Raw genomic sequence first — 27,660 nt, forward strand, 5'->3', positions numbered from 1 at the left:
TATAATTAAGTATTTATTGAGAAGAGTACTTTGTTGTGTGTGTATTACAGTAAAATAATTACAGTTTGTACGTAATTACAGTATACCACAAAAATCTGATTCAAAAATGTCATCATAAATTCTTAATCAGTGCTCCTCACACTTTATACAATGAGAGTAAATAGCAGTATAAGCTACAGTGATAAACTGCATGTACTTTATTAGCCCTGTATAACTATTAGAGTAGCAATTAAACTAAGAATGTATGCAGAAAGGAATGGTTAGATCCAAAGAGCAAAAATGTGCTACTTGATAAGAAAAGCTACAAAACCTCTGTTTATAAATCATGCTATGTAAATTTGGTATTTGGTAAGTGATGAGCAAAAGGTTTATAATAATAATAATAATAATAATAATAATAATAATAATAATAATAATAATAATAATAATAATAACAACAACACATTTGCTTTTTGTCCAGATGTTTTTTGTAAATTTTTGTGAAATGACTGCAGAATTTCTGCATTAGAGTACTCATTTTGATATCTGATGGTATAACAGAGTCCTGAATTATTATTTTACTGTAAGAGCTTTTTTTTAGTACAAATCCTAGTCCTGACTATAGAAAGAGGAATATTTATTTATATATTAACACACACAAAAAAAAAAGATTTCAGCCACCTCTTATCTAGAAGCAAAATAAAAATGTGATAAGGAGCAGCAAAGCCAGGCTCTGAACCGAACCCTGGAGATGGTGTGAGGAGATAACATGGTCAAACACTGACACCCCCATATCTTCACACTGAGAGCATTGTTGCCCACAGAGCGAACAAAACGGAATGTCTCTTCTGGTTTCGGATGTGTACATCTCCACAGCATTCCTCGCTGCCAAGGGAAAGAGAAGGGGAGTTTGTAAAACGCTGCTACCGACACTCACATCTATGATAAGTGTACTAGAGCTAATAAATGCAAAGCAGTCTAAAGAGCTTACTTGGCTCATAGTAGTCATAAATCGTGACCACTGCATCTTGAACACCGGTTACTATAAAGTCCATCGTAGTCGGGACCTTAACACAGGATTCTTCTTTGGATACCTGAGAAGATGAAAACAGGAAGGACTTAATTTTTTTGTACACGATAACATGAAGAGGGTTGTTCTTTTTTTGTTTTTTGTTTTTTTTTTTCCCAAAGAAAAGTATGTAGAATTCATTACAGTTAATTCATATATATATATATATATATATATATATATATATATATATATATATATATATATATATATATATATATATATATATATATATATGTATTCATTCTTTTATAACTGCTTGAATATACTGTAAGTCAGTCAAGGAAATGTTGAATATAGCTATAGTATAAACTGATAAAAAGGTCTGCATTCTTTAATGAATAAATGATTGTAAATTTCAGCAAATTGTATGTATATGAGAAATTAAACACTTCCCGAAAAAGAAAACGGTTTGCTGTTAAAGAAAACAATCAACTTTATGCAAATAAAAGTAAGTCTAATAAACAGTAGATTGCATCATACCAATCTGACTGTGATTATAAGAAAAATATGATCTGTCATGCTTTATGTTTATATATGACAATCTAAATAAATGAGCAATTGAAGGAATTCGACAGAAACCAACCAAAACCCAAAAATCTTGAAAGCACCTCAGTTAATTTCTGTAGATGTGGGATCATTATGTAGATGTGGGAAATAAAACTTTATTTCAATCGAGAATTAATATACATTATTGGCTGGAGTCTTTAGTCTGAAATACATACTGTACATTGAAAAGTACTTACTGTAATATCTGATAAATCAAAACACACAGCCATGAGAAGCTCACCGAGTCTAAGTAAAGGATGATTTTTCCGGGTGACGTTTCCACTTTTCTAACCAGCTCGTCTAATTGAATGCCACTTTGAGCCAAACTGAAGCCAGAGAGAAGGCCAACGTCCAGAATTGCCATCCCTGTCTGACTCAACTCCTGGTGCTCACACAACCTGATAACGACAAGGAGATGATCGTAAACAACAATGCACTGTAAATAGTTATTTGATCTTACAAGGAAAATAATTCAGCTGTTCTTAAAGACCTATTTTCTTTAGATTTTTCGATTTCTACCAAAGAGATCTAAAGAACACTTTATATTGTACAATCCGAAAGGTAAGGTTTCCTTATAGTTAAACATTTCTAGCTGCCATCTAAAAACAGTGGGACATATCAATTTTTTATTTACAGATCTGAAAGTTCCCAATCCCACGCACTCGTTTTGATTTCAGAGATCAAAAGATGTTTCTATTGGCTGATTTGTAAAGATCAATTTCTATATAATGTCTACTGAAAACTGTAAATGTATTTTGTTCACTTCCTACATCCCCTCACTTTCTTTCTTGTCTTTTCCTCTGGATTAATTGTATTTGTATTTTTCGGCTTTATCTGACCATTGCTTTACTTAAGAGAAAAAAAAGTATAGCCTAGTTATCAAGACATCATATGAATACTGGTCCATTAGTTAAAGTGTCACATAGAAAAGTCTCTTTAACATTTAATTTGATTAAATATACATTTTGCACAGTATTGCAAGTCACTATGAAAGAAAGCCTTAAAGTTCATGGAATGACAATATCCAGGTACAGTATTTGTGTAGATGTCTTACCTGAAACATATATAAAGGTTAACATTGTACATGGCATCGTCCATAACATGTATTTTCAAGTCAAAGGTCTCGCACATGAGAGAACGACGTCTACGGGAAAGCTCTTGAGTCTCTATGTTGTAGAAAGTCGTAAGCTGTACGGTCAGTGATGGAAAGAACAAACAAATTGAACCATGAATAATTGTCTTGAAATTCCAAAATCTCTGATCATCATCTTGCTGCAAGCTGAGTATGTGAGATAAATCATTTCTTTCCTTTTCACTGAAATTATGCTCTACCAGTCAATGCTTCCATGTGTTTGGATTTTCCCGCCAAAGCTAACAAAGCGAATCAAGATGTTGCTATTATGTCATTGATTTAGCTTGAGTCATGGGTATCTATAATTGATTGTGTGTGTTACATTCCAAACACATACACCAATGCCACAGTTTTTCTGCCACAGTTCCAGTGAACACCATCTTACAGAAGATCACTCTCTGCTGTTATATTTAGGTGTCACGTTTGTAAACTGGAATCTCTCAGGCTTTGTCATGATTCTAAGAGGTCTCCAACTGCCTGAGCTTAAAATCACTTTATCTTGAAGACACAGCTGCAATACTGCATTATGGGAACATGTGACTTTTAACTATTAATGCTGGCAGAAATGGTGGCAAATCTCGCTCAAAACCTTTCCAAGCAAATTCATTTGTGAAATTGTAGCATTCATTAGACACCTTGAATTTCAGATTAGCAAACTTAGCCAATATATTTTGCATTCATTCTTTAAATGTTATTGATATGTAGTAAAAGCCAAACAAGACTAATGAGGCACATAAAGGCACATGTAAATGTCATCAAAAGGAGGTCTTATAAATTATATCAAAACTTAAACATTTGCTTGAGATCATATCTGAATCTTCATTCTGAATGTTTTACAAAAGAAAAATGGTTTTGTTACATTTATTAGTTTTCTGACAGGTGTGTGTAATTATTAGCGCTGTCAAAATTAACGCGTTATTAAGACAAATTAATTTTAACGGCACTAATTTCATTAACCCACAAACAATGCAGCGCGCATTTCTGTGTGACCATTTTTAAATAAATGAATATGAAACAGGCGAAATGAAAACCTTCAACACAACACAATTTTTTTAACAACGTCCTTTCTTTGCACAGATATTTAAAAAAAACTTCACCGAATTTATTTTATTTTTTTTATCACTAAACATTTGTTTTACTAATTTGCCAAGTCTCAAATCGAACACTAAAATATGCCATGATGCACACATCCGGCAATTAAAACTGTCCGTGTGAAAACAAGTTTTACATAAGGAAAAGTTCCGTTTGGGGTCCTGATGATTTACGTAATTTAAAACAGCATAATTTGTTTTAATAACATTTACACAAATATTTTGTCTTCAAGCTCTATGTTGAGTTTGCTTTCACTAATAATAAACATATATTTGCATAAAGCATCCATATTTTTCCATGGCAAAGTTGATTAGAGTATTGAAACATTTTTCAAAGGATTAATTAAAGGTACAGAACAGATCACAATTAGAGCTCATAAAAACATGCGATTAAGTGGCAATTAAGCACGATGAGATATTTTAATCAATTGACAGCCCTAGTGATTATATATAATTAATAATATATTTATAATACAAAATATGTATTTTTTTATTAGTTATTAATGTCTCAGATCTGATTAATCTGAATTTAAGATTAATATTCTATAAAAGCAGCTTGGGAATTAAAGGAACCACTGAACCTGGAACAGTGCAAATCCTTTTCCCACGGCTGACACTTGGAGCTGAAGATGTTTTTCAGCTTCAATCTGTTAAAAAAAAAGACAATCATCAGCACAGAGTGTCTAAAGAGGGCAAGGTTTTCAAATAACATGTACAGATGTTACCTCTTGGCTCTGATAAAGCAGGTAGTTAGTTTGGTCTATGGAGAACGTAGCCACTGTTGCCATCTGTGATGTCACTGTGATGCTGAGGTTGATCTGCCCTGTGCTGCTCAGCGAGGCAAAGGATGATAGTGCCTGAAGAGCGATCACTGTGTCCTAGAAATACAGAAGAGCAGACAGGAATTTTATTAGGTTCATCTCCCATAAATTAATTTTCTAATTACATGTACATTTATGGCATCTGGGACATGTACTCATGTAGAGTTACTTCCATTTGTCTTATTTTTACAACTAAGCAGTTGAGGTGCTCAAGGGCCCAGCAGTGGCTGTTTGGTGGCTCTCAGATTTGAACTCAACATATTGAAGTTCAACATCTTAACCACTGTGCAGCACTTTGTTAATAGAATTGTGAAGTGCATAGATATAGACAGACTATTATTCAATTCTCACCAAATTCATCCAAATGTTGCGTTCATAATTCCTATTGCTAATGATGCTTTTGGATATACAGAGTATATATAGCAGTTTAGCACAGCTCCAGGGTTTGTCAGAGTTTTTCACTTTACACACAGAGACTGGGGACCATAGAAGAGAGTAGCAAACCACATAGTATTTATTATACCTGCAGAGTTGTATGTTGAACTTCTTAATTGGCTTACTCACCTTTATAGCAAGCATTGACTAAAAGACAGGAGGTGGAGCTGAAGGTATCACAGTTGAAGATGTTGCGATTTTCATTGGGAGTGATGAGGATGGACAGGGTTAGAATGTGTTTATTAGAGGGACCACGCTGGTGAGACATTTTGGAAATAAGTTGAAAGAGGCACAATTGAGATGGTTTGGTCAGGTGCAGAGGAGGGACATGGGGTATATTATTAGAAGAATGCTTAGGATAGAGGCGCCAGGCAGGATTAAAAGAGAGAGACCAAGGAGGAGGTGATGATGGAATGCAGGTGGTTGGTTTGAAAGATTCAGATGTAGAGAACAGAGTAACATTAGAGCAGCCAAAAGAAGAAGAAGAAGAAATGGACTAACTTTAATAGCAAGACCTACCTTTATTTAAGGCTATAAAGCTGAGACTACACACAGCAATGTGGAGAAATGATAGATGTGGAAGATGATAGTTTTTTTTGTATTTGCAACCGTCAGACACCACTTCCTCTACTCCTATGATGTCCATCACACTTACAGCTTAGAACCACCTTCCTCAAACATACCACATAGTGCCTCAAACCTTAATCATTTTAATAGCTTTTAACAGTGATATTTTAAAAACATTTTTACTGTGTGCATATGTTTCAATGATCAAAAGTTTATTTTCAACTGACAACTACCACATGGAAATCAACTTGCAACTTGAATATACTGACGGTTGTGGACCAAAATGTGTTGCATGGAAGTGTCAGATTAACCAAAGCAGAAAAACTGTCCATCTTGAGATTTTTGAGACCATGGTTACTATAGTTTGTCAGGTTCTGTAAATGAGATCACCATTTTGAGTTTTCTTCATCACACAGGCCATGCTTCCTTCATTAAATAGCCATGCTTTTCACTATGCTTCCTTCATCGAACAGCCATGCTTTTCACCATGATTCCTTCATCGATCAGCTATGCTTTTCACCATGCTTCCTTCATCGAACAACCATGCTTTTCACCATGCTTCCTTCATCGAACAGCCATGCTTTTCACCATGCTTCCTTCAGCGAACAACCATGTGTGTGTGTGTGTGTGTGTGTGTGTGTGTGTGTGTGTGTGTGTGTGTGTGTGTGTGTGTGTGTGTGCGCGTGTGTGTGGGTCATTGCCTGTGTCGAGCCGTATCCCCCAAGGTGGTTCCTCTGCTGGCTGAGCCACTTCATGAGCTTAAGAGCTTGTTCCATGTTGCCCAGCTTGTACAAAGAGAGCAGAGCATAGGACGCCATTTCGATATCAGTTGAGCGCGGCTGCCATGACTCCGACACACCTATTCCAGTGCTCCACATGGGCACACCATCTAAACAAAGAGTTCATTAACATAATCCAGGTGTCTTGTATCATTTTTGTTTTTATATGTTGCCCTAAACACCTGCATCACATCTCCTATTTTATAACCCAGCGTATAAAAAAAATACAGACAGCTGAGTAAACATTAACCAGCATATGTTTTTCATTTCGGTAACAACCCAGCAAAAATTTCTTTTTGATCTGGAAAATGCAATTCATCTCTTTACAGAGCAATATATATGTTGCAGGCCAAAAGTCATATTCCACCTCTTCCTAATAATAAATAGCCCAAATAAAGAAAGTAGAGTGCTTGTTTGTGTTATTTTTCTGCAGTGAATTTTAATTGACATCAGCTGTACTATTTTGTTTGTTTGTTTTTACCCACCATGCATCTGGGCTCTGTTCATCAGCTTAGTGAGAGCCATTCCAGCTGAGGGACTTTCAGCCAGAGTCAGTGCATATGTCACCAGACACAGGCTGTAGTTACTGGAGATGCCTTGGCTCAGTCTGGAGGTCAGATAGCTCATGGCAGTGGATACCTCTCTGTCATGAGTATGCTAAGAAATAACAACACATCATAATTAATGGAATACATTAACCCTTTGTTTATTGCGGTGGTTAAATAAATAAATAAATAAAATAATAAATAAATAAATAAAATAATAAATAAACGGAAAACCGTGATACACTCTTAACCCACCCCAAAAATGCTATTTAATGTATACAGTACTGTACTGTATTAACATTTTCCTTTAATTTATGATTAATTATTATATTTTTATTGATAAATTTCATAATTTCAACATAAAACTCCATAAAAACAATTCCCTATACGTTTTTGGTCTATCGTGCTTATCCGCGAGAGATCGGGAAAATGACAAATGAATTATGTGGCAAATGCAATTCCACAATAAAACAGGGGGAGCGAGATTCGAACCACGTTAAAGTGGGGGATTACTGTATATCCTTCCACAATGTATTACAGTAGGGCTCGAAATACTGTCTATATTTGAGGTTTTCAAACTTTTAGCATCCAGAGTTCTCTTTAACTATAATATTAGAATATAATCCAAGCAGACTCACTATTGAGAAGTGTACAATAATATATTGACTGTTTTTTGGAGCTTTTGTTCCTGAACTTTCCATCCTCAAAATCGTTTTTTTTTTTAGTTATTGAGGTTTGGATTAAGCCCAGTAAGTTCAAAATAAACAGTGTTATTACCTTATAAAACATTGTGAAACATAGCCAGGGGTCTGATACTTTTTTTATTTTGTTGTAATAAAAAAGGCATGTCATTAACTAAGCATATTCTAAGGCCAGAATTAGCTTTTACATGACAAATTCCAATTCTGTACATACTTTCACAATGTGCTTACCTTAAGCTCCATGTCCTCAAGAAGAGCCATCAGGACATAAGCAGTGAGGGATACTGGGCCGTCCAATCCACCTTGCAACTCGGTGTGTATAACTCGCCCAGGCTCTGCGAAAGAACCGTCAGCAATCTGCTGGGTCAGCAGCCATCTGGTCGCTCCAAGAAGGACTGATTTGTCAATGTAGATAAACTGTTGAGCCTGGAGGAAACACCTCAGCACAAATGCTGATAACCTAGTAGCAGAAGGAAAATTAATAAATAAAAAAATGTTGCATGCAAACGCTAATTATTCACTTTAATAGGAAACACCTCTACACCTGTTCATTTATGCAACTGTTCGATAAGCCAATAATGTAGCAGCAGCACAAAGAGATACAGATCAAATGCACAGGGAACTGAAAAGCACGATTTTTTTTACCTGTCTAATTTAAATGAGTCTTTGTCCATGATAGATTCAGATTCCTGTTCTTGGCTGCCAGGTATTATGTATGCTGAGATGCTTTTCTGACAACTGTGCTTGTGAAGACTACTTACACGAGTCACTATATGTTTACTGCCCATTTATCTTTGACTTCGCTTATCAACAAGGTATGTTTATCCATTGACCTGTTACTCACTCAATGCTTTTGTACCATTCTGTGTAAACTCTAGAGATTGTTCTGTGTAAAATTCCCAGGATATTAGCAGTTTCCGAATCACTTGAAGCAGCCCATATGGCACCAATAAACATGTCATGATTATAAGTCACGTTTAATGTCTTCTTCTTCATTCTGATGTTTGATGTGAAAATGTGAACTGAAGCTTTTAACCTGTATCTGCATTGTGCTGCTGCCACATGATTATCTGAATATGTAACTGCATAATTAAGCAGGTGCTGCTATTAAAGTGGTGTCAAGAACTCATTCAAGACTGAAGATCTTTCATTGGCTGGTGAAGTCTATTTCATTTTATTTTATTAGGTTAAGAGTGCTACATTGGGAACCAACCGAAACAAAGAATCCACCTGTGATGTGTCTGCTCAGAGATGGGTTCTGAGTTCCGACAGTGGATAGTACATATTTGATAAAAAGTTATTGTTTGACGATGAAATAAATTGGGATACGTTTATTTTGCAATGTTCTGACATAACCAAAAGGTAGCTGAACATCTCGGACGATCACAGCTTAGTTAAACAACTGTTGTCATTATACTAGCATTAGCACACGTATCTCTCTCTGCATTTGTAATTTCAATCTATTCCCTGTTTCCTAAGTCTATTATGAGTGTCCCGCACCATCATAGACTAGATTGTAAAATGGAAAAACACTAGTCGACCATGTGGTAAAATATGTGTTTGGACTTTAAAATTTCAAAACTGTCATATTAAACAAACAAAACACACACACTTCCTTTGATCTTCCTGGACTTTGATCTTCAATTATAAACTAATTACCGTACATGTGAAGGAACGGTTTCTCACCATGTACTGCCAGAGGGGTCGCTGTCTCCAAAAGCACTAAAAGAGCCGTCTATCCTTTGATACGACAACTCCCGCTCATAACCTGTTCAAAATCAAAAGGAAACATTCAGAATCCATTAACAGAGATCAAATTCTAAGTCATAACCTTTTCATGAACTATTCATGCACAAAACTCCTGTGTAACATACCACCTTCTGTGTAAAGAGATTTGCATGCTGTGAGTTGAACCAGAGCAGGCTAAACAAGCACTGAGAATCAATTAGCCACTGACAGAATGCCAAGCCATAAAAATCTTCTAGAATTTCACCTTTGAAAGCACTCTCTGGCTTTTAGTGCTTTATTTCGTAATTTTTCATTATTGTCACATAAAAGAAGTCTATTGTGTGCAGTGTGCTAGCAGAAGAGTTATATAATAACATAAATCAGTTTATCTTACCAGTTTTGTCACAGTTTCCACAAACCTGTATGTTTTTGATTCTGAAAAGACCATATGTTATAAATAAATGCTTTTTAATGTACATTAATGTGCAAAAGCCAAGGTGTGTGGTACAGCAGGTGTTGGATTCAACATTATTTAAGGTACTTCTTTAAATATAAATACCAAATTAAAAAAAACTTTTTTTTTGGTTCTTTTTTCACATGGTTATTGAAAGAGCTAGATCGCGTGAAACGTGAATCAGATACAAAAACAAATGTGACTTTGTGCTGTATCTTGTGGGAAACGTATTCTCTTGGTATAATCCTGACAGAACAGCAATTAAAATAAGGAAGACTTTCAGATATCAGTGCAAACTGAAATGGGTGTTTTATTGCAGGCATTAAGGCATAAAGCCTGTAAATAAAATAAATTGAATTGTATGAGTTGTATGAATAAATACGATGATTACAGTGAAAGATTCCTCCTCCTTTCCAGTCTTTCCAGATTAGATCTAGACTGTTCCAAAATTGCCTGACACCTGTTCCCCTGTTTATCTTCACATACAAACACTACTTGGTATATAAAAAGGTAATTTGAACCTACATGCTATAATAAGATATTCCAAATCCTTTGATTTACTAAATCACACATTTTTCAGTGCCATTTTAACATTTATATGACAGTGTATACAGATAATTACAAACTTCAAAAAAAGTTAATATACCTTGTCTCATGAAGTTCAGAGCTTTCACACGCAGTTCCTCATCTTTGATGCCCACACTGTTCAAGTACTGCAGCACATAAACATTTGGTGCAAAGTAGATCATATTCTGCTCACCACAGCCATATGGCATCTGAATCAAAGTGTCCAGACCACTGATGGATGGGCCCAAAATGTCACCTATTACACACACACACAATGAGAAAAACTGAAATTTAGTTCTCAATTAGACATCTGCACTTGTCAACAGGTAGTTAAGGGGGGTCAGAGCACAAGGACAGCCATGATACAACACCCCTTGGAGCACTGAGGGGTTTAGGGGCCTTTCTTAGTGACCCAAGAGTGGTAGATTGGTTGATTGATTGATACTAGGGCTGGAACCCCGACCTTTCGATCAGTAACCCAGGGCCTTAACCACTGAGCTACCACCTCCCCCAGGTTGGCCCACTCATGAGTAAACTGCTCCCGGTGTCTCAGGTTTGAAGGCTGCTCCTAACCCTTAAGCTCCTTCAGCTTTTCATGCTCAATCAAACTCTTTAATTACTCTGTAATTAGGTATTAGTAAACCAAAGAACAAAGATAATGTCTAAAACAACTAACTCTCCTTTTGTAGCAGTTAGGACATGTCAAAAACCCTTTCTGTTTGTGTATTTATAATCACCAACACCTAAAAAAGGGACAAACTGTTGTGTGAGTTGTACCATGTCAGAAGGCCAGACATTTCACAGCATCACATAACAAGAGCCAGAAACACCCTCACACAGCTGCTAGCCATAAAAAAAAACCTTTACTGAAGCACAGCCATGTAACACTCAAGTGCCCTCTGCACCTCCGATTATGTCATTATTTCCATCATTTTTATTAGACAAATATCATGACTTACATACCTCTCTCTCATTACTACATACCATTTTAGTTACTGATTATTTCATAGTATTTACTGACCAATATACTTTTATTGGAATAATAAGCCAGAACTACACTGTATATTGAAAAACGTCTACATCCTCATGTCAGAACATTTTAATGTGACAATGTTACAATGTTCAAAATTAAGTGAGAATAAAAAAAAAAACTATAACCCAGTTTTGCAGGAGCGACTTCTGAAGACATGTTGCATCAGGTCACCACACTGACTTTTAGTTAGAGACAGGTCTGAGCTTAGCCTAGGTCCTTCAAATACATAGACCTTTTGGTTATGCCATTTTTCAAATTGTTTAGATATACCTTACGATTTGAGCGACTGCAATGCTGAAAGTTTCTAAAATTACTTTTCAGCTTCATGTTACAGTTAACACCTGAAGGTCTTGCACTAAAATTGACAAAAGCACAATTCTAGTTGAAGAAAATTCCTTTTAAAGCATGAAGCTACCACCACCATGCTCCACCAAAGATATGGTATTCTTTTTCCTGATGTGCTTTCTCTTGCACCAAATTAAATGTTAGAATTATGGAATTATTATATAAGTTTTAGAATTGGACTCAACAGACTGTAACACATTTGGACTGTTTTTTTGTGAGAAAGGGCTTCCGTCTACCCAAACCACTTCAGAGGATAGACATGTGAAATATGTGAGAGTGCTGTCTTATGTAGAGAGTAACCAGTACTTGTCAGATATTCCTGCAGACCTTTATTGTTCTCTTGGCAGCCTCCCTGGTAAGTCTTTGTGTTTGTCCTTTCATACATTTTGGAAGCATGTCCTGTTTTTGGTGAAACTCATTTGCTCCATTTTCTGGCCTTTATAGTACATTTAAACCCTTTTATATCCCTCTCCTGATAGAAACCTTTTAACAACTGAGATATCTGCGTGCTCTGAAAGTTCTTTGTGTACCATGGCTTTAGCTGGCGTATTAAACCCAAGAAGATGTGAAGACCTACCTCTTCCTGAAACACTTAAATTAGCACTTTCCAAGTTTGCTTTGTAGAATTCAAGAGGTATATTTTATATGAAGTTTGTAATCTTGCGTACCAGTGTAGATTTATTCATTGCTAGAGACTCACTTTTCTACGTCGCTCTGGATAAGGGCGTCTGCCAAATGGCACAAATGTAAATGTAAATAAAGAGGATTTTACAGAAACAGCCGATCTTATATAATCAGGGTTAATCCATTATACTAATAATATTTTCCTACTTATCCCTAAAATATTTTAGATTTTATTTTTTTGCTTTTTTTTCTCAATTTATACTATACTATAATCTATACTATATTTTCACACAGACATTGAAAAATGTACTGACTTGAAAAATACTGAGTTGCTGTTTTTTTTTTCCACCACAAAAACTTGTGTAGGCTTTTTCTATCTATTAAATAAAATGGTTAAAATGCTTTTTTCTCAAAGTATGACACTTATTGTGTGAGGATTAACACAGTTCATTGCAGTGATGGATGAAGTACCCAAACCATGTACTTGAGTAAAAGTAGAGTTCTACCCTGATTGAAGGCTTACTGAGTGATTGAACACTGAGGTTCTTTTCCACTAAGAAATAAAAAGGAACTGATTTTGCAAAATTAAGTGAAAGTTTACAAAAATAGAAATACTTCAGTAAATCCAGATACTCCAATAAGCTGCATAAGTACAGTAACTATTACATTTACTTAATTACTGTTTACCACTGGTTAATTGTTCTAATTGGCCTCTAATTACCCAATACAACATTTGCAGTAAGATAGTATAGGCAACATTAAAAAGAAATAAACACATTGCAATATTGTAATATTTGGTTAACTATATTGATGGGTTTTAAGTTAAAGATGAAAAATCTATTGTTCTGTTGCTCTCTGCTGATTCATTCATATTCTGGTGTGTAATGTGTATGCAAGCAAACTTGTCAGAAAAAATCATGAACACAGCCTCAGGAAGAACAAAGTTCATGTTGTTGACATACCGACCGCAGTGACCTGGGCACGCAAGCTGCCTGGAACAGCTGCTGCGGAAAAATTAAACTCCAACTCTCTGGACAGACTCGTCTGCTTTGGGTCAAACTCCAGAAAGAGTGTCTGAGTGTACAACTGCTCCATCCCTTCTGGCTGAAAACACAAAAGGAATAAACGGTTTCTTTAGGCCTTTACCAAGCTTGCGTTCATCAAACAGACTGCTTTGGTTTGTATGCATACCAAGAGATTAAGTCACACTGTAAATCTTTACGGTGAGGCTGCGGACTCCTTTCATGTGTTCAGATACAAAGCTGGCAAGTTTATTGAAAAGTCATGAGTGGAGAACTGTTCTTCATTTGCAAATTTAATAGTATGTTTTTCTTTAAGCAGATGAGGAAGATTCAGCTGTTTTATGAAGAAAGATTTACTCCAAAGACTGCATTTCATTTAGATGTATTTGGCAAAGTAGTATAATGTTGAGGGTTATATTGCAGTATGCAGGTATGATTGTACACTAAGATTAGAAATGTTAAATTTCTGTTTATTTGAATATACTCTTCCTTCCTTTCTATTATTTTGCTAATTTATCTAGGAAAAGATAGATGATCATGTGATAGTAAGAGATTGTGGTATTTTTTCACAGGCAAAGTGAGTGGTTTTACAGTGTGTTACATTGGTTGCTGATTTTTTCTTTTAGTTTTGAATCTGCAAGTGGCCAGTGTAATTTTACGATTACATGTAATGACTGTAAAAGAGATTTACCTTAACTACAATTGTCTGTAACACCGAATCTGAGGCGTAGAGACTCGAGGCCTTGACAGAGATGGGCATCTGACCGAGCTGGGTGGCTCTAATGGCAAAAACCACCACGCTGCTATTCTGACTCCACACGGACACCTGGCGTACGCTTTCTAATACAGACTCATCACCAGCTGAGGTCACAAACTCAAACATACTGCTCTCATCCACTTTTACAAACACCTAAAAAAAAATTCAGAAACATAGAGAAAAAATTTAAGAAATAACATACCAGTTTCTATGATCTTTAAGAACAAAGACTTCCAATTTTCATAAAACTAAGATTTAATGCTGAGTTCGGCTCAAATTTCTGACCGCCGACACGGAATAAAATGAGAAATCCACCCTCAACTTAGAATGCCAAATGGATATGTTTACTTGAATTCTTGGTTATGTTTTTCAAGCAATACTGCTGAAAGAGACCACTGCCATTAGGTAATAGAGTTTCTATGAAGGGTTATATTTGGTAAGGTTGCCCATTTTTCCTGCATCAACACACATCAACTTTATAAAAAACTAATTTATACAAACATTCTATAAAAAAATTACAATTATAGTTTTTCACTGTATGTTATGGCTAATCATTTTTGTAATTACTTTTCTATAGCATCAACTCTGATAATAGTTTATCTGTTAATCTACAAGGTTTATACTGTATTAATGTACTTGTTTATATATTAACAATGTGCAGAGTATTAAGGATAAACCACAAAAAGATACAAATGTGTGAAGACAGGTAGCCTACCTCCACGTCCAGATCCAAGTAGTTGAAAAGGCTGACCTCAAGCAGCAGCAGCTCACCTCGGACCAGATACGCAGGGAGGTTCAACGACAGAAAGAAGCCTTTAGATACACGTAGCTGTGACAGAGAATTTACCTTAGAATCAGGCTGTAGCCTTAGGTCCCTAAGAATTCTTGGCTGGCAGAAGTGGATTCTAATTTGCTTTTCTTATGTCAAAGCACATCCACCTCAATGGCCAATGTGAGATGCTTTTAAGCTCATTAAGGTTGTAAGGAGTGATTTTATCTAGTTACGATAGTCTTACAAGCAGCTGAAACCATTCTACCCATTCTCCTCTAACCTCACTCAGAAACAAAGAGGTTTTTGCTTTTAGAAATGCTGCACACTGAATGTTTTATATATATGTGTAAACTGTTCTATTTGATAAACCCAGGAGAGCAGTAGTTTCTGCACCAACAAACCATGCTCTATGTAAAAGCACTGAATTTGGATATACAGTTGCATGTAAGTATATAATAACTATATAGTAAATGAGTTCGGTGTAATACCTCTGCAGGAGCACTTAGGCCCAAACCCAGATTCCCCGATATCACAAAAGCTGTAGCCACCCAGGAGGTCATGCTGTCTGGTACCGTAAGTGTAAAATCTGCTGTTGTAGATTCACTAAACACAAAAAAACACCTTGTGATTTGTGTATATGTGTGTAGACATTGTTAAGGATCCAATAGTGCAAATAAAAAATCAGTCCTTTCCAATTCAATGTCATTTGTACCTCAGCACTTTTGACATCATGTGAACAATATTGGTGTGTTTGTAAAAATACTCATATATTAGATTATTATGCCTATTTCAGGCCATTTTACTTAGAATTCTCAAAATAATGAGACTTAAATTATGTTTATGTTTTTTTATTCAAGATATTGTAATATACTTTTTCCTGGTAATATGATGTCTCTTGCATTATATGAACACATTAGAAGAACATTATTTATGGAAAGATAAGGGTAATATAATGTCTGTCCATTTTTTGTTGATAAGGACACAATTTATACTTCTTTCAATTAACCTAAAAGAGAAGTTGAAATGAACAGGAAGATTTCTTTGTTTTACCCCAAATTGGTGTCAAGCCACAGCCAGGTCTCAGGAAAATTATTTCGCTGTCCTGGTTCCTTGTCTGCCTTCTCTGAGGTAAACAGAATTGGAAATTCCTCTCCTGCTGTGGAAGAGATTAGGGTCAAGTCTATTATTTGTCCTGACAGGTATATTTGCTACTGAATTACTATCGATAGATTATTTTATTTACTCCGTCTTGAAGGCTGTTCTTTTGTAAACAATCCTTCTCAGTGTAGAATGAGGAATTTTAAATAGACTTAGACTTTTAACTAAACATAGACATAGACTTTTAAATAAACCCTTATAGCCCCTCACAGAAGTAGGCAATAATTGCTTTTTCTGACTCTTGACAGATTCCATTTAAGGCTAATAATATCACTCCTCTACACAGACAGCATACAAACTGATGTTCTTTAGCACATTTGTTTTTATTTTGTACATCTGTATTTTTCGCAGTTGTCTCATTTGTCTTTTATTACTTGAATAATTTGATTTCATCAGATGAATAGACTTACGAAAGTTAGGCTTGGCATAGCTGTTTTCTGCATTTAGGCTTGCATCGGTAAGAACAGTGATGCCAGTCACCTGAGAGGGAAAACCAATCTGTTAGCTCACTTCAACAATAATGAAAATGTGAGCCTTTATGATGTTTTGTTACCATGAATACAGAGTAGGGGCCACTAATTTCCATTCCATCCATAGAAAACATATCCTTCGAGTATGTAGCCAGTTCCTCTATCACCTGTAAAAGAAACAAGGCCATTCAAATAATCTGGTTGTAGATCATGTGATATGAATCAATTTCGTATTGTTGGTAGTTAATAAGGTTAATCCCCCTTGTTTTTTTTAATGACAAATATTATCATTCAGCATCCACAGCAGATTTATTACTGCTAACAAATGGTTTAATATAAATTATGTTAAATTATTTGTTAAACCAAACTCACCTTAAGGAAAATACACAATTGTATAGAAAAGCTCTCTTTCTAACCCATGCTGTAGATTCACCTTGCTTTAGATTTGCTCTTCATTTGGAAGAGATATTTTTTCAGCTCATATGTTTTTCTTCCAGTAATTGTTTTTTTTTTTTTTTTTTTTTTTTCAGTTTTATATTAACAATTAAAATGTTAATAGTGCACATAAAGTAGGGATGTATATACACTGGAATATATATTATATCTCAAAAGGTTTCGTTTCGTTTCGTATTCTCCCGCTTATCCGTATTTCGGGTCGCGGGGGCAGCAGTCTAAGCAGTAACCCCCGCCTTCGACTGCTGCCCAATCCTCACAGCACCGTCCCTTACGGTCCCTCCTGCAGGTGGTGAGCCCACGGGAAGGCGGCCCTACGTCACTTCGACGTTACGGACCTTGATGTTTCCCTCGCAAGGGACCCCCGGAGCATAGAGGGTTAAGGGCCTTGCTCAAGGGCCCAAGGGTGGCAGCTTGGCGATACCGGGGCTTGAACCCCAGACCTTCCAATTGGCAACCCAGCGCCTTAACCGCTGGAGCCACCACTCCCTCATCTCAAATAATAATAATAATATTTATATAATATTTGTAAATAATATATTACTTCTGTTATAAGTATTATAAATAATAATAATAATAATAATAATAATAATAATAATAATAATAATAATAATAATATATAAAAATGTAACCAGTGTTTGACACAAATGTTTTAAGATATGAGTCAAATTTTTTATTTCTTTTTTTTTATTAAAATTGTTTTCAATTCACTTGAGGCTGGTTATTTGTCTCTTAAAGTATCGATTTAGTATCCATACTGAGGTATTACATTGTGGTATCGTACCGAAGCCAATTTACGATAACTCAAAAATACTTTTAGAGTTTGGAGGAGAACCTGTTTGTGAGTAGGCTTAGTACATATTGTTCAATCAAAGTACAAAAAGGCAGAACAGGTCAGCCAAAACAAGGCGTGAAGCCAGTAGAGCATTACAGGTTTTTGTAAAGTGTGTGAAAAGTGAAACACTAAACTGAGACATGGTCCATGGTGGGCATGAGGTTACATAGGAGTTGGACAAACGCTATTATTAAAAAGACAATGTGGGAACATAAAACTAAACTGTATAGACAGAGAATGGGAACGCCACATGGGTGTGGATTTAGTGTTGTCCTCATGAGAGAATAAATGATAAAGGTGAAGCAATAATTTTACTGAATAATTCTAGTAAAACTACACCCCATAGCTTTCCTTTTGCAATGGATCACCACTGGTATCATGTAACATGGATGGGTGTTAAGTATCATGTGAATGCAGTACCCTCTTTTCGGTGAAATCGTTGCTCCGGTTCATGTCCTGGCTTGCTTTGTCTACGATTAGGATTCCCACCAGTGATCTGGGCTCAGCTACAGAGACAGACAGAAAGACATTCTCTGCTGGCTCTGCATGTTCTTTATCCCAGCTTACAGACACCTGCAGGCAAGAGTGCTTATTAATTTGCAACTCCTGATTTTAAATTTCAACCCTGAAACAAAACGAATCAAGCTTTATGAGCAAAGACTGATACTTAAATGTTTACTCACTGCAAGTATTATAAAAAAAGGATGCAAAACACTATTATGCAAAAAAAAAAAAAAAAGGTCAATATTTCTGTTGAGATTTAATATGCATTTTTGGAAGGAGTCTCCAGAGCCAGTGGTAAGACTAAGACTAAGAGTAAGACTAAAAGGTAAAGTTAAAACTTTATGATTTTTAACAGCTAAGCCGTCTTTTCTGTAATGAATGCCAGCTCTGTCACCACATAAAATACTAGTAAAACCTAGAAAAATGATACAAAGTTATTTATCTATTTGACCTGATCTGGAATGTTGATTTGGTTTCATGGAAAAATGAAAAGAAAAGCTTGAAGTACCTATGCCAGGAAGTCAGTTCTAACATTTAGAGTAAAATTATTCAATGTTAAATTTGAATGTCAATGTGAATTAAATCATCTTTAAACAATCAACTTCCTCTTGTACTAAAAAACAGATAATAAAAATACATTATAACTGAATACTGCTTCAAAAAAAACCTTTGTTTATCTGCTTATTATTATTATTATTATTAAATTATCTGAATCCTCTGCCATACTTGTTCTTGCGAACTATGAATTGTGAATTTACATGGTTTCGCAGGATTTCAGTGAAGGAAAGTTCCATCACATCACTGATGATCTCGCCATCAGGCTGGACGCAGTACACCAGCACGTTCGCCAGGGGAACCCATGACGGATCGGGAGACAGAGAGAAGTACACTGAAGTCAAAGTCCCAGCTGCTACCACCTGACCTCTTGAAATCACCTACATATGCACACACAAGGACACGCAAATACACACACTTGCATAAACACACGCAATGAAAAGTGTATGCAGAAGGCAACACGTAAAGCATTTTGTCTACTGAAAATTCTAATTCAATTGAATTGAAGATAATTAAATAAATAAATCTTACCATGTAGTGGAATACAGTTAAAGGGAAATTGCTTTCTACAGTCATGAAGAGCGATTGCCCAATCTGAAAGTGGCACATAAATGTACAACTCTTTTTTTATCCAGTATTCAAATTCTTACACAAATTTCATTCTAAGATTATTGGCATTATTCTTCATTTTATTACCTATGGTCTGGGCTATTGTTTTACAGAAGATTGATAGTGTAATTATTGAAATTCTCTAAGCACCAGGATCTTTTAGACTAAAATTGGCCCCTCTATCAGGATGCTAAAATCCTGGCTATATGTCTCCCAAGTGGTGCAACAGCTAACATTCATCCACATTTAGGAGATCGTAGATTTTAATCCCAATCATACATCTGTTGAAGGGCTATGGGAGATAAATCTGAGTGGCAAGCATGATATAACAGCTCATGTATGCGTAAGAGGAGAGATGAAGTTGAACAAGATGCAGTGACTGACTTCACAAACCCTACAGTATATCCACAATCTTTCAGATAGTTCTGAAACTTGTGCTTGTTTTCAAAACATTCTCTCATTACCAAGAAAGTTTAAATGTTTCCCAAAAATGTATGATCTGAACCTAAATATCTGAAAACGCTCAAATCGCTACAGTATATGACACATGAGTAAAAATACAAGATCTGTGTCATTTCTGTCCAACAATGAATTATGTTTCATCTTTTTGAATTGATGCACCAATGCTGAGGAGCAACAGTGAGTTTTTTAAACAGACAAAGAGAGAAAATAGTTATGTGGGAAACCCAAGACTATACAGCTGATTGTTTTGTACTAAATAGTCTTGTGACTTACAATGCACGATAGTTTTCAAATATCTCTGTACTCTTCCTAACTGGTAGCAATGTAATGTATGAGAGAAGAGACTGATGGGTGATCGTGAAGAAACTTTTTATTCTTAATAATTTTGACCCCGAACCTATAACCTCATGACACAATATCTAGGTTTTGCAATGACCTCTGAGTGTAAATCCTATTAAATAACTGTGGCATGACCTGAAAAGCTCAGTCCACATGTGATAACTAAGAAACATTTAAAGGAGCCACTTTATGTTTGATTACTGTCATGAAGGTATACAGGAAATATTTTGAAGTTGACATGTCCAAATACTGTTAGTATATTCATGAGCAATGTAAGAAAAATACGAATGAGCATCAGTCTTGCCTGTGGAGAACTTTGGCTTCTCAGCTGCAGATAAGATCTAGAAGGAGACGAGAATCTTCTGTATAGATGTAGACTTTTTTGTACGTCCTCATACTGTGCCTATAACATACAGCAGATGGCAGCATTGTACAATCTGCAGAAAATAACTGAAAAACGTTTTTCTAGGACTTTATTAGCATTAGATGGGCAATATAGACTAAATTGTTTATGGGATGCTGTATAAAGCAAATGGCATCTTCTTGATATACAGCACTGTGACTTCTTTATACAAGCTTTTATAATATTTGAACTTTTTAAATTTTTAAATAAGATTGCAAAACTATAAAAGACTGTATTTGATACATGATTAGTATAATAACCTGAAAAGTTGTGGCTTGACCTATTTCATATGAAAGCCAACTGAAACATTTAAGTGAGAATGTAGGAAAAAGCAAAGTGGAGATGCACTGAAAAGAATCATGCTTGTCTTTCTTTACCTCTATTATTAGCATAGCAACATTTTCAGAGAGATTGATCTGGAAGGGGATGACTCCATCAGCAGGAACAGGAAGTTGGAAGCTCACCACTGAAACATTATTATTAAGATAAGGCAAAGACGAGTAAGAGGAATTATTTGGCACAAAACGTGCTGCTTTTCCCCTGGGAAACATCCATGGAATGGAAGGTTGTTGGGTCACGGTGAGAGTTACACTCTGACTCTGGTCCTCTGCAGTCAGTGGATGGCTGTTATAGGTGGACAATTTCAGCTGCAGCATTGAAACATATAAATGAGGACATTAAAATCAATGTATTTTAAATGTGAAAGTGAAAAAGTAAATAAAAGTTTGCACTTTGCGGAATATTTATAAAATATTGAAATAATAATAATAATAATAATAATAATAATAATAATAATAATAATAATAATAATAATAAAATCATTATATAATAGCAAAAAAAACAATTAAATTAATCATGCTTATCCTGAAAATGTCAAGAAGAATATACAGGAACAGAAAAAAAAAATAATAAAATAAAATTATATATATATATATATATATATATATATATATATATATATATATATATATATATATATATATATAAGGATAAGAATAAAGCTTGAATACTACATTTAGTGGAATAAGTAAATTAAAAATGAATTCTTTTTTGTTGTTTTTTTTGTGGGTGAAAATGCACAGGGTTGTGTGTCCTACATGCTGTTCAGTTGTAAAGAGTGGGTGTTTGAGGCATCATAGTGCTGTCAGATCAAAACAGTAACTCCATTCACCCCTGACTTTTCCATTTAACAAGATGTTTGTATCCAAATGTCTCCGCACACTGCATGTTCTGTTTTGATTGTTATTAGATATTATTATTAAAGTGGCTCTTTTTTTTAAATTAAAGATCCAAATGCTTAGTCGCTTTCATGTAAAATCATTTGTTGATATATCTTGCACTAACCTGGGCAAGAAAGGTCAGAGATGGCTTTATGGTGGCTGGATACTGCTGAAACTCCAGATTATATTTATACATTACAACAGAAACCCGAACCGAGTTGTTGTACATGACACCTATAAATAAATAAATAAATAAATCAACCAATCAATCAATAAATAAATAAATAAATAAATAAATAAATAGCATTAGCCCAAACCCCCTCATGCAAACAGAAAGGCATGCGGTTTTAGAAATAATAATAATAGAGAATTTATAGGTGATCTACAGTTGATCTTAGTAAAATTTGACCAGGGGTCTTTAAAGTTTTTCAGGTCAAGGACCCCTTAGGTGATAGAGACATGGGCAGGGACTCCTGAGATAAAATGTGTCAAACATAGCTTATCGAAACAAATCATATTACGCTAGTTATATTATGTTAAGACAATTAGAACTATGTTGTTGTTGTACATGCATCACTGTCTGTATATTTTCATATAATTTAAAATCTTTTTAGATTTATGCATCATAAGTTGTTCACAGTTGTCTTTTATTTGAATAGATTTGAAGTTTCATACATTTTCCTTTTACTATCAGGTGGACTAATATACATTTACATAAACATCAGCTTTAAGTTGTAAACCTCCTGCAGTACCGCCCCGAACCCACTAGGGGTCTCGGACCCCCAGTTGAAGACCCATGAATTGGGCCATATGATCCAATTAGGTGCATAATTAAACATATAAAAACAGGTTGGTGAAATGGCCATCCATGAGAATGATTACTGATATATTTATATAAGGATTAATCATTCAACCAATTATTCATTATTATTATTATTCCATGACCATTTGCTACAAGACAGTATTGATATGATAAAGTACAGTGCAGGACAGTACAGTTAATCTAAGTTACGAAATCAGAAAGAGGGGCAATATTTGAAATTAAGGTATTCAGTTAAGGGTTTAAAAAAAAACCCTGCAGTGATTTTGCATTTTACTGTGTTCTTTTTTCATTGGATTTAATCAGATTTATTCATATAATTATCTCCACATGATTTCAGCATGCCCTATGTTCACATATAATTGCACAAGTGTAATTCTATATTGAATGTTACACCTAAAAAGTGTGTCAGTAGTGAAATTTACCAGTTAGCAGTTCTGTGACCTGCAGGTTGATGTCGATGTAGTCAAATTCATAAAACAGGTACATGTACTCAGCTGAAGGTTTTGTCTTATACAAGGAAGTAACATCGAAGCTCAGTTCAGCTTTTCCATCAATCTGGAACACACACACATGTGCAATAAAACTGTATGAGGACACATGACACATGGATAAGGATTAAAATGGTTGCTATTTGCTTATATAATCGTAAATAGTATCCTACAATTTATCTTGAACACCAAATTTTCTTTAATAATAATAATAATAATTAACTAGGTTTTACAATAAAGAACAATGCATGACAATCAAACAGTCAGTTGTATGGACATGGAAATTTTCCTTGTCCCAAGTTCATAAGAAAAAACACAACATCATAAAGAGAGAGATGTGTTCTCAGAATTTTTGACCCTGTTATATATACAGTATATTATATAGTACTGTGAAATAAGCCTTAGAAACATATTCTTGGTCTTTGTGAACTCAGCTTTATTAGGTCTGTAAAGAAATACATAAAGAAATGTAAAAAAAACAAAAGCGAATGTAATGGTCAAAGCTTCTAAAAGACCTGCAGCAAATTCTCCAACATGCTTAGAAAAACTTACCAGCTACAATCCTTTTCAAAAATGCACAAAGTGGAAAACCAATTCATTATAAAAGTTCTGTCGAGCCAAACACTGACACTGTCATGTCATACAGTAAAGTGTTACAGTAGATAATTTTTTTTCTGAAACAATTATTTTAAACATTTGTAAACAATTCCTAAAGTATTTGAAGCATTTTGACACCTACCATTTTCCAATCTTCAATCGATGTTGTTATTCCTTGGAGGCTATGAACATATACTACTGACATTTTCCCAGAGACAGGTTTTCCATAAAGATATCTGCAATGCAAAAACATTCACACACATTTCCTCACATTTCCTCAGCTGTGTACCGAACATTTGGCATGACAGTAAACATTTGTTGCAGTACTCCAAAATAAACTGCAATACTGTAGAAAACCAGAGAGCATTTTATGAATAAGTTGGATTAAACATCTTTAATGGGACACCTGTACCTCTTTAACTAGAGGTGTAAATCTACTAAGTATATTTTTGGGACACAGATAGGAACAGTGTTAATTCTGCACAATGTGCACAATCATTTGAGCTACCTTCTCATGCCTGTGCATAACCGCTTCAGCTTTTCGAATACAACACTTAATTTTTTTCAAACTCTGACAGCATTTTGAAAAGTGTGAAAAACAATGGGACTCACTGTGCAGTAACAGTGTACGTCAGGTTCTCTTCATAGTAAAGAACTTCAGGAGCATCGATCAGGACCTCAAACTTAGGCAACACTGCAAACACCAGATCGGCACACACTATTTTCAGTGCGCTAGATCTGCATTTTCAAAATCAATTCATTCGCAGGAAAGCTTACCGTATTGACTGACGGTGAAGACCTTTTCCTGAGTGACAGTCTGGAAACAAAGCGAAAGTCATTACATGACAAATAGACAGCATTTTAGTACAACTAATAAGGTTCAGCAAAACCGCAAGCAACAGTTCAGATAAATGTCTAAGGTCTGTTTCCTATATTGCAGCTAAAAGGGTGATGTAGCTAACAAGTAATAGAAGCAAATATCACGTCAAGCTTAGCATTGTGCAATCTAGCAATCAAAATCCTCACACGATCACTTTTTTTGCTTGGACAGAAGGATACTAATTTATCTCCTGGCCAAAAAATAGGTTCTGACTTTCCAAGCTTTGTACAAGTTTTTCTGTATTTTTTTATAAATATACTGTATAACAGTGTATGCTATGATGTCAGAAACAACATTGTGAGATCCTCAGGAATTCTAAGCTGCTAAATTGGTAGCTATACATTTGCCTTACTTTTTAGCTACATATGGGCTAAAAAAAAAACTGTGTACACCGTAAATCAACTCACATTCACTGTAGCTAGGATTTTCCATGTCCCAAGAGGAGGGTTCTGAGAAAGCTGGAACTCTTTTGCTGTCTCTCCAAGAACTGTGTCAACAGCCAGCCATTGATGGATCAGATTTTCCCGTGGATCCTAAATGAAGAGCAAGATTTTGCTGGCGAGTCTTATTTCTGATCTTTATTTGTATCTGATTGCTTAACTACCCCACGTCTACAACATCTGAGCCACTTGTACTCACCATTATGGCGATGTCGATCTGTTTGTTGGACGGCTTGCCGTCAGGGGTTATGACCAGAGCTCGTATTTTTACTCCTTGGCCTGGTTTGTATTTGGGTTTGTCAGTCTGTAGAAGGATAGACACACTCTTGGGACTGTACTGCAGCACAGTAGAGTTAGAGAAGACCAAAGTTGATCCAATATAACCTTTTACAACCAGTTTATACATCGGCGAGTAGCCAGAGTCTTTCTCAGGAATCTAGAGATAGATAGAGTAATGAATAATGAATACAATTGCGTAATAATAGTGTGTCGCTGAGCCAGATGTTAAATATTTTTACAGCACATGCTACAGCAAACTGCAAACACTGAACTGAACACTGACACTGAAGAAAAAAAGAAAAAAAGAAAAAATTTATATATATATATATATATATATATATATATATATATATATATATATATATATATATTTTTTTTTTTTTTTTTTTTTTTTTTTTTCTTTTTATATTTTTTTATATATAATTTATCTATTGCTTATCATACACAGCATCTTGGGGAGCAAACTCAGTAGTCTAGAGAAATTTTGCACAGAAAAATCGAATGAATGTTTCTTAACAGAGTACAAATGCTCTATCGCTCAAACTGTACCATAGCAGCGTACAGCAATGTATCTCCAGTACAGTACAGCTTTTGTAACTTCTTGTTTGAACCTCTAAAACAACAATCAACGTTGCACTCAAGCTTTATGTCAGCTCACATGGGTTTATCTAGAGATGAAAGATGAATAAATAAATATACTCACAGGTGGCAGCACTTGCAGTTTAGTGGATCCTCAAAAACAAAATGCACAGAAATAGATTATTATTATTATTAATATTATTATTATTATTATTATTATTATTATTATTATTATTATTATTATTATTTATTTATTTATTTATTTTTTATTCACAATTGCTTTCAGAAGAATAGTCTATTTCTTCTGCTTTTTTATTTTGAAGTCATTTACCTCCCTCAATGGTGCTCTTTGCTTGGCCCAGGCTTTTGTTTCCATGGATCATCTCAGAGACAACCAGAACCGATGATTTTGTGAGGATGGTAATAGATATTGTAGTTGGAACACCGGAACGTAAAACTCTGGAGACTGAGATCAGATAGGAAGGGCTCTGAGGTGGAGCTGGACTGGAAATTCCAGAAACACTACAAGGATAAAATCATGACAGAGAAAAGCTTGAAATATTATTATTTTCTTTTTCCTTTTTTGCTTATGAGGTAAAAACCATCACCAGCACAGAAGTGGCTGTCCAATATAAGGTTTATATATATATATATATATATATATATATATATATATATATATATATATATATATATATATATATATATATATATATATATATTAAACATGTTGACACTAAAGAAGCAAATGTTTAATACCTGGTTGGGGTTTGTGCTCCATCCATAGCTGCAAAAAATCCAATCAGTATGAAAATGCGAAGCTGCTCCATTTGGAGGTCTAAGACTTCATGTGAACTCACTGTGATTATGAGAATCAGGAACTTTTCTTGTTTTAAATAAAGCATTGACACCTGATCTTTCTTACCCAGAATGAATGTCTTTTATATGCAGGACAATATCACTTGTATGAAGTATAGAGCACGTGACAAGACCGCCCATGCAGGGATGGATGGCATGTGAGGTGTGTATTCCTTCTGATTTATATAGGTGTTATGTTTACTGTATTTTCTATTCTTCAGTTTGTGCCTTCAGCTGCATGATAGCATCTGAAAGCCCCACATATTTAAAATAAATTTCATGTGTTCTCACCATATAGGCCCTCTGACTTACTGTAAAGGTAACTGGAGAACATGAGTTCTTCATTTATATTGAATCATGTAATAAAAATAATTTAATTAATGTTTACATGTTTATTTGGCATTAATGATTTTTTTGCCTTTTCTGTGTTTTGATATGTCACATCACATTCCAACAACAACCTGACCCTCAACGCCACAAAGACCAAAGAGCTCATTGTGGACTTTCGGACATCCAACAGCAGGAGACATCTACCAGTCAACTTAAATGGAACTGAGGTAGAGCGAGTCTCCAGCTTTAAGTTCCTGGGAGTTACATCTCTGAGGATCTGTCCTGGCAGCAGAACACGTCAGCTCTGTTTAAAAAAGCACAACAACACATGTACTTTTTACGAAGTCTCAAGAAATCTCATCTGTCCCCAGGGATTTTAACGAGTTTCTACCGCTGCATCATTGAGAG

The 27,660-nt window shown here is 35.1% G+C and overlaps 1 protein-coding gene across 2 annotated transcripts; it reads right to left on the minus strand.

Annotated features, from left to right (window-relative positions):
* Window positions 1–26,914, minus strand: cd109 (CD109 molecule). 2 transcript variants are annotated; one of them, XM_083562838.1, is made up of 33 exons: window positions 26,824–26,914; window positions 26,396–26,586; window positions 26,189–26,217; window positions 25,406–25,642; window positions 25,174–25,299; window positions 24,664–24,703; window positions 24,499–24,580; window positions 24,029–24,122; window positions 23,224–23,356; window positions 22,103–22,212; window positions 21,136–21,405; window positions 20,660–20,758; window positions 19,477–19,539; window positions 19,149–19,325; window positions 18,307–18,459; window positions 16,682–16,765; window positions 16,539–16,608; window positions 16,021–16,123; window positions 15,459–15,573; window positions 14,914–15,027; window positions 14,133–14,351; window positions 13,382–13,523; window positions 10,497–10,673; window positions 9,355–9,436; window positions 7,900–8,128; window positions 6,908–7,079; window positions 6,345–6,532; window positions 4,546–4,698; window positions 4,402–4,467; window positions 2,652–2,785; window positions 1,839–1,995; window positions 971–1,073; window positions 1–864 (listed from the first exon to the last, which is right to left on the minus strand). In XM_083562838.1, exons 1-33 carry the CDS (start codon window positions 26,892–26,894, stop codon window positions 668–670), a joined length of 4,380 nt encoding a protein of 1,459 aa, XP_083418964.1. In that variant the 5' UTR covers window positions 26,895–26,914; the 3' UTR covers window positions 1–667. The 2 variants fall into 2 exon arrangements, with proteins under 2 accessions (XP_083418964.1, XP_083418963.1); XM_083562837.1 differs by having other exon boundaries at window positions 16,021–16,126.
* Window positions 26,915–27,660: the final 746 nt, after the last annotated feature.

Source organism: Silurus aristotelis (assembly GCF_946808225.1).
Source record: "Silurus aristotelis genome assembly, chromosome: 15".
NCBI lineage: Eukaryota > Metazoa > Chordata > Actinopteri > Siluriformes > Siluridae > Silurus > Silurus aristotelis.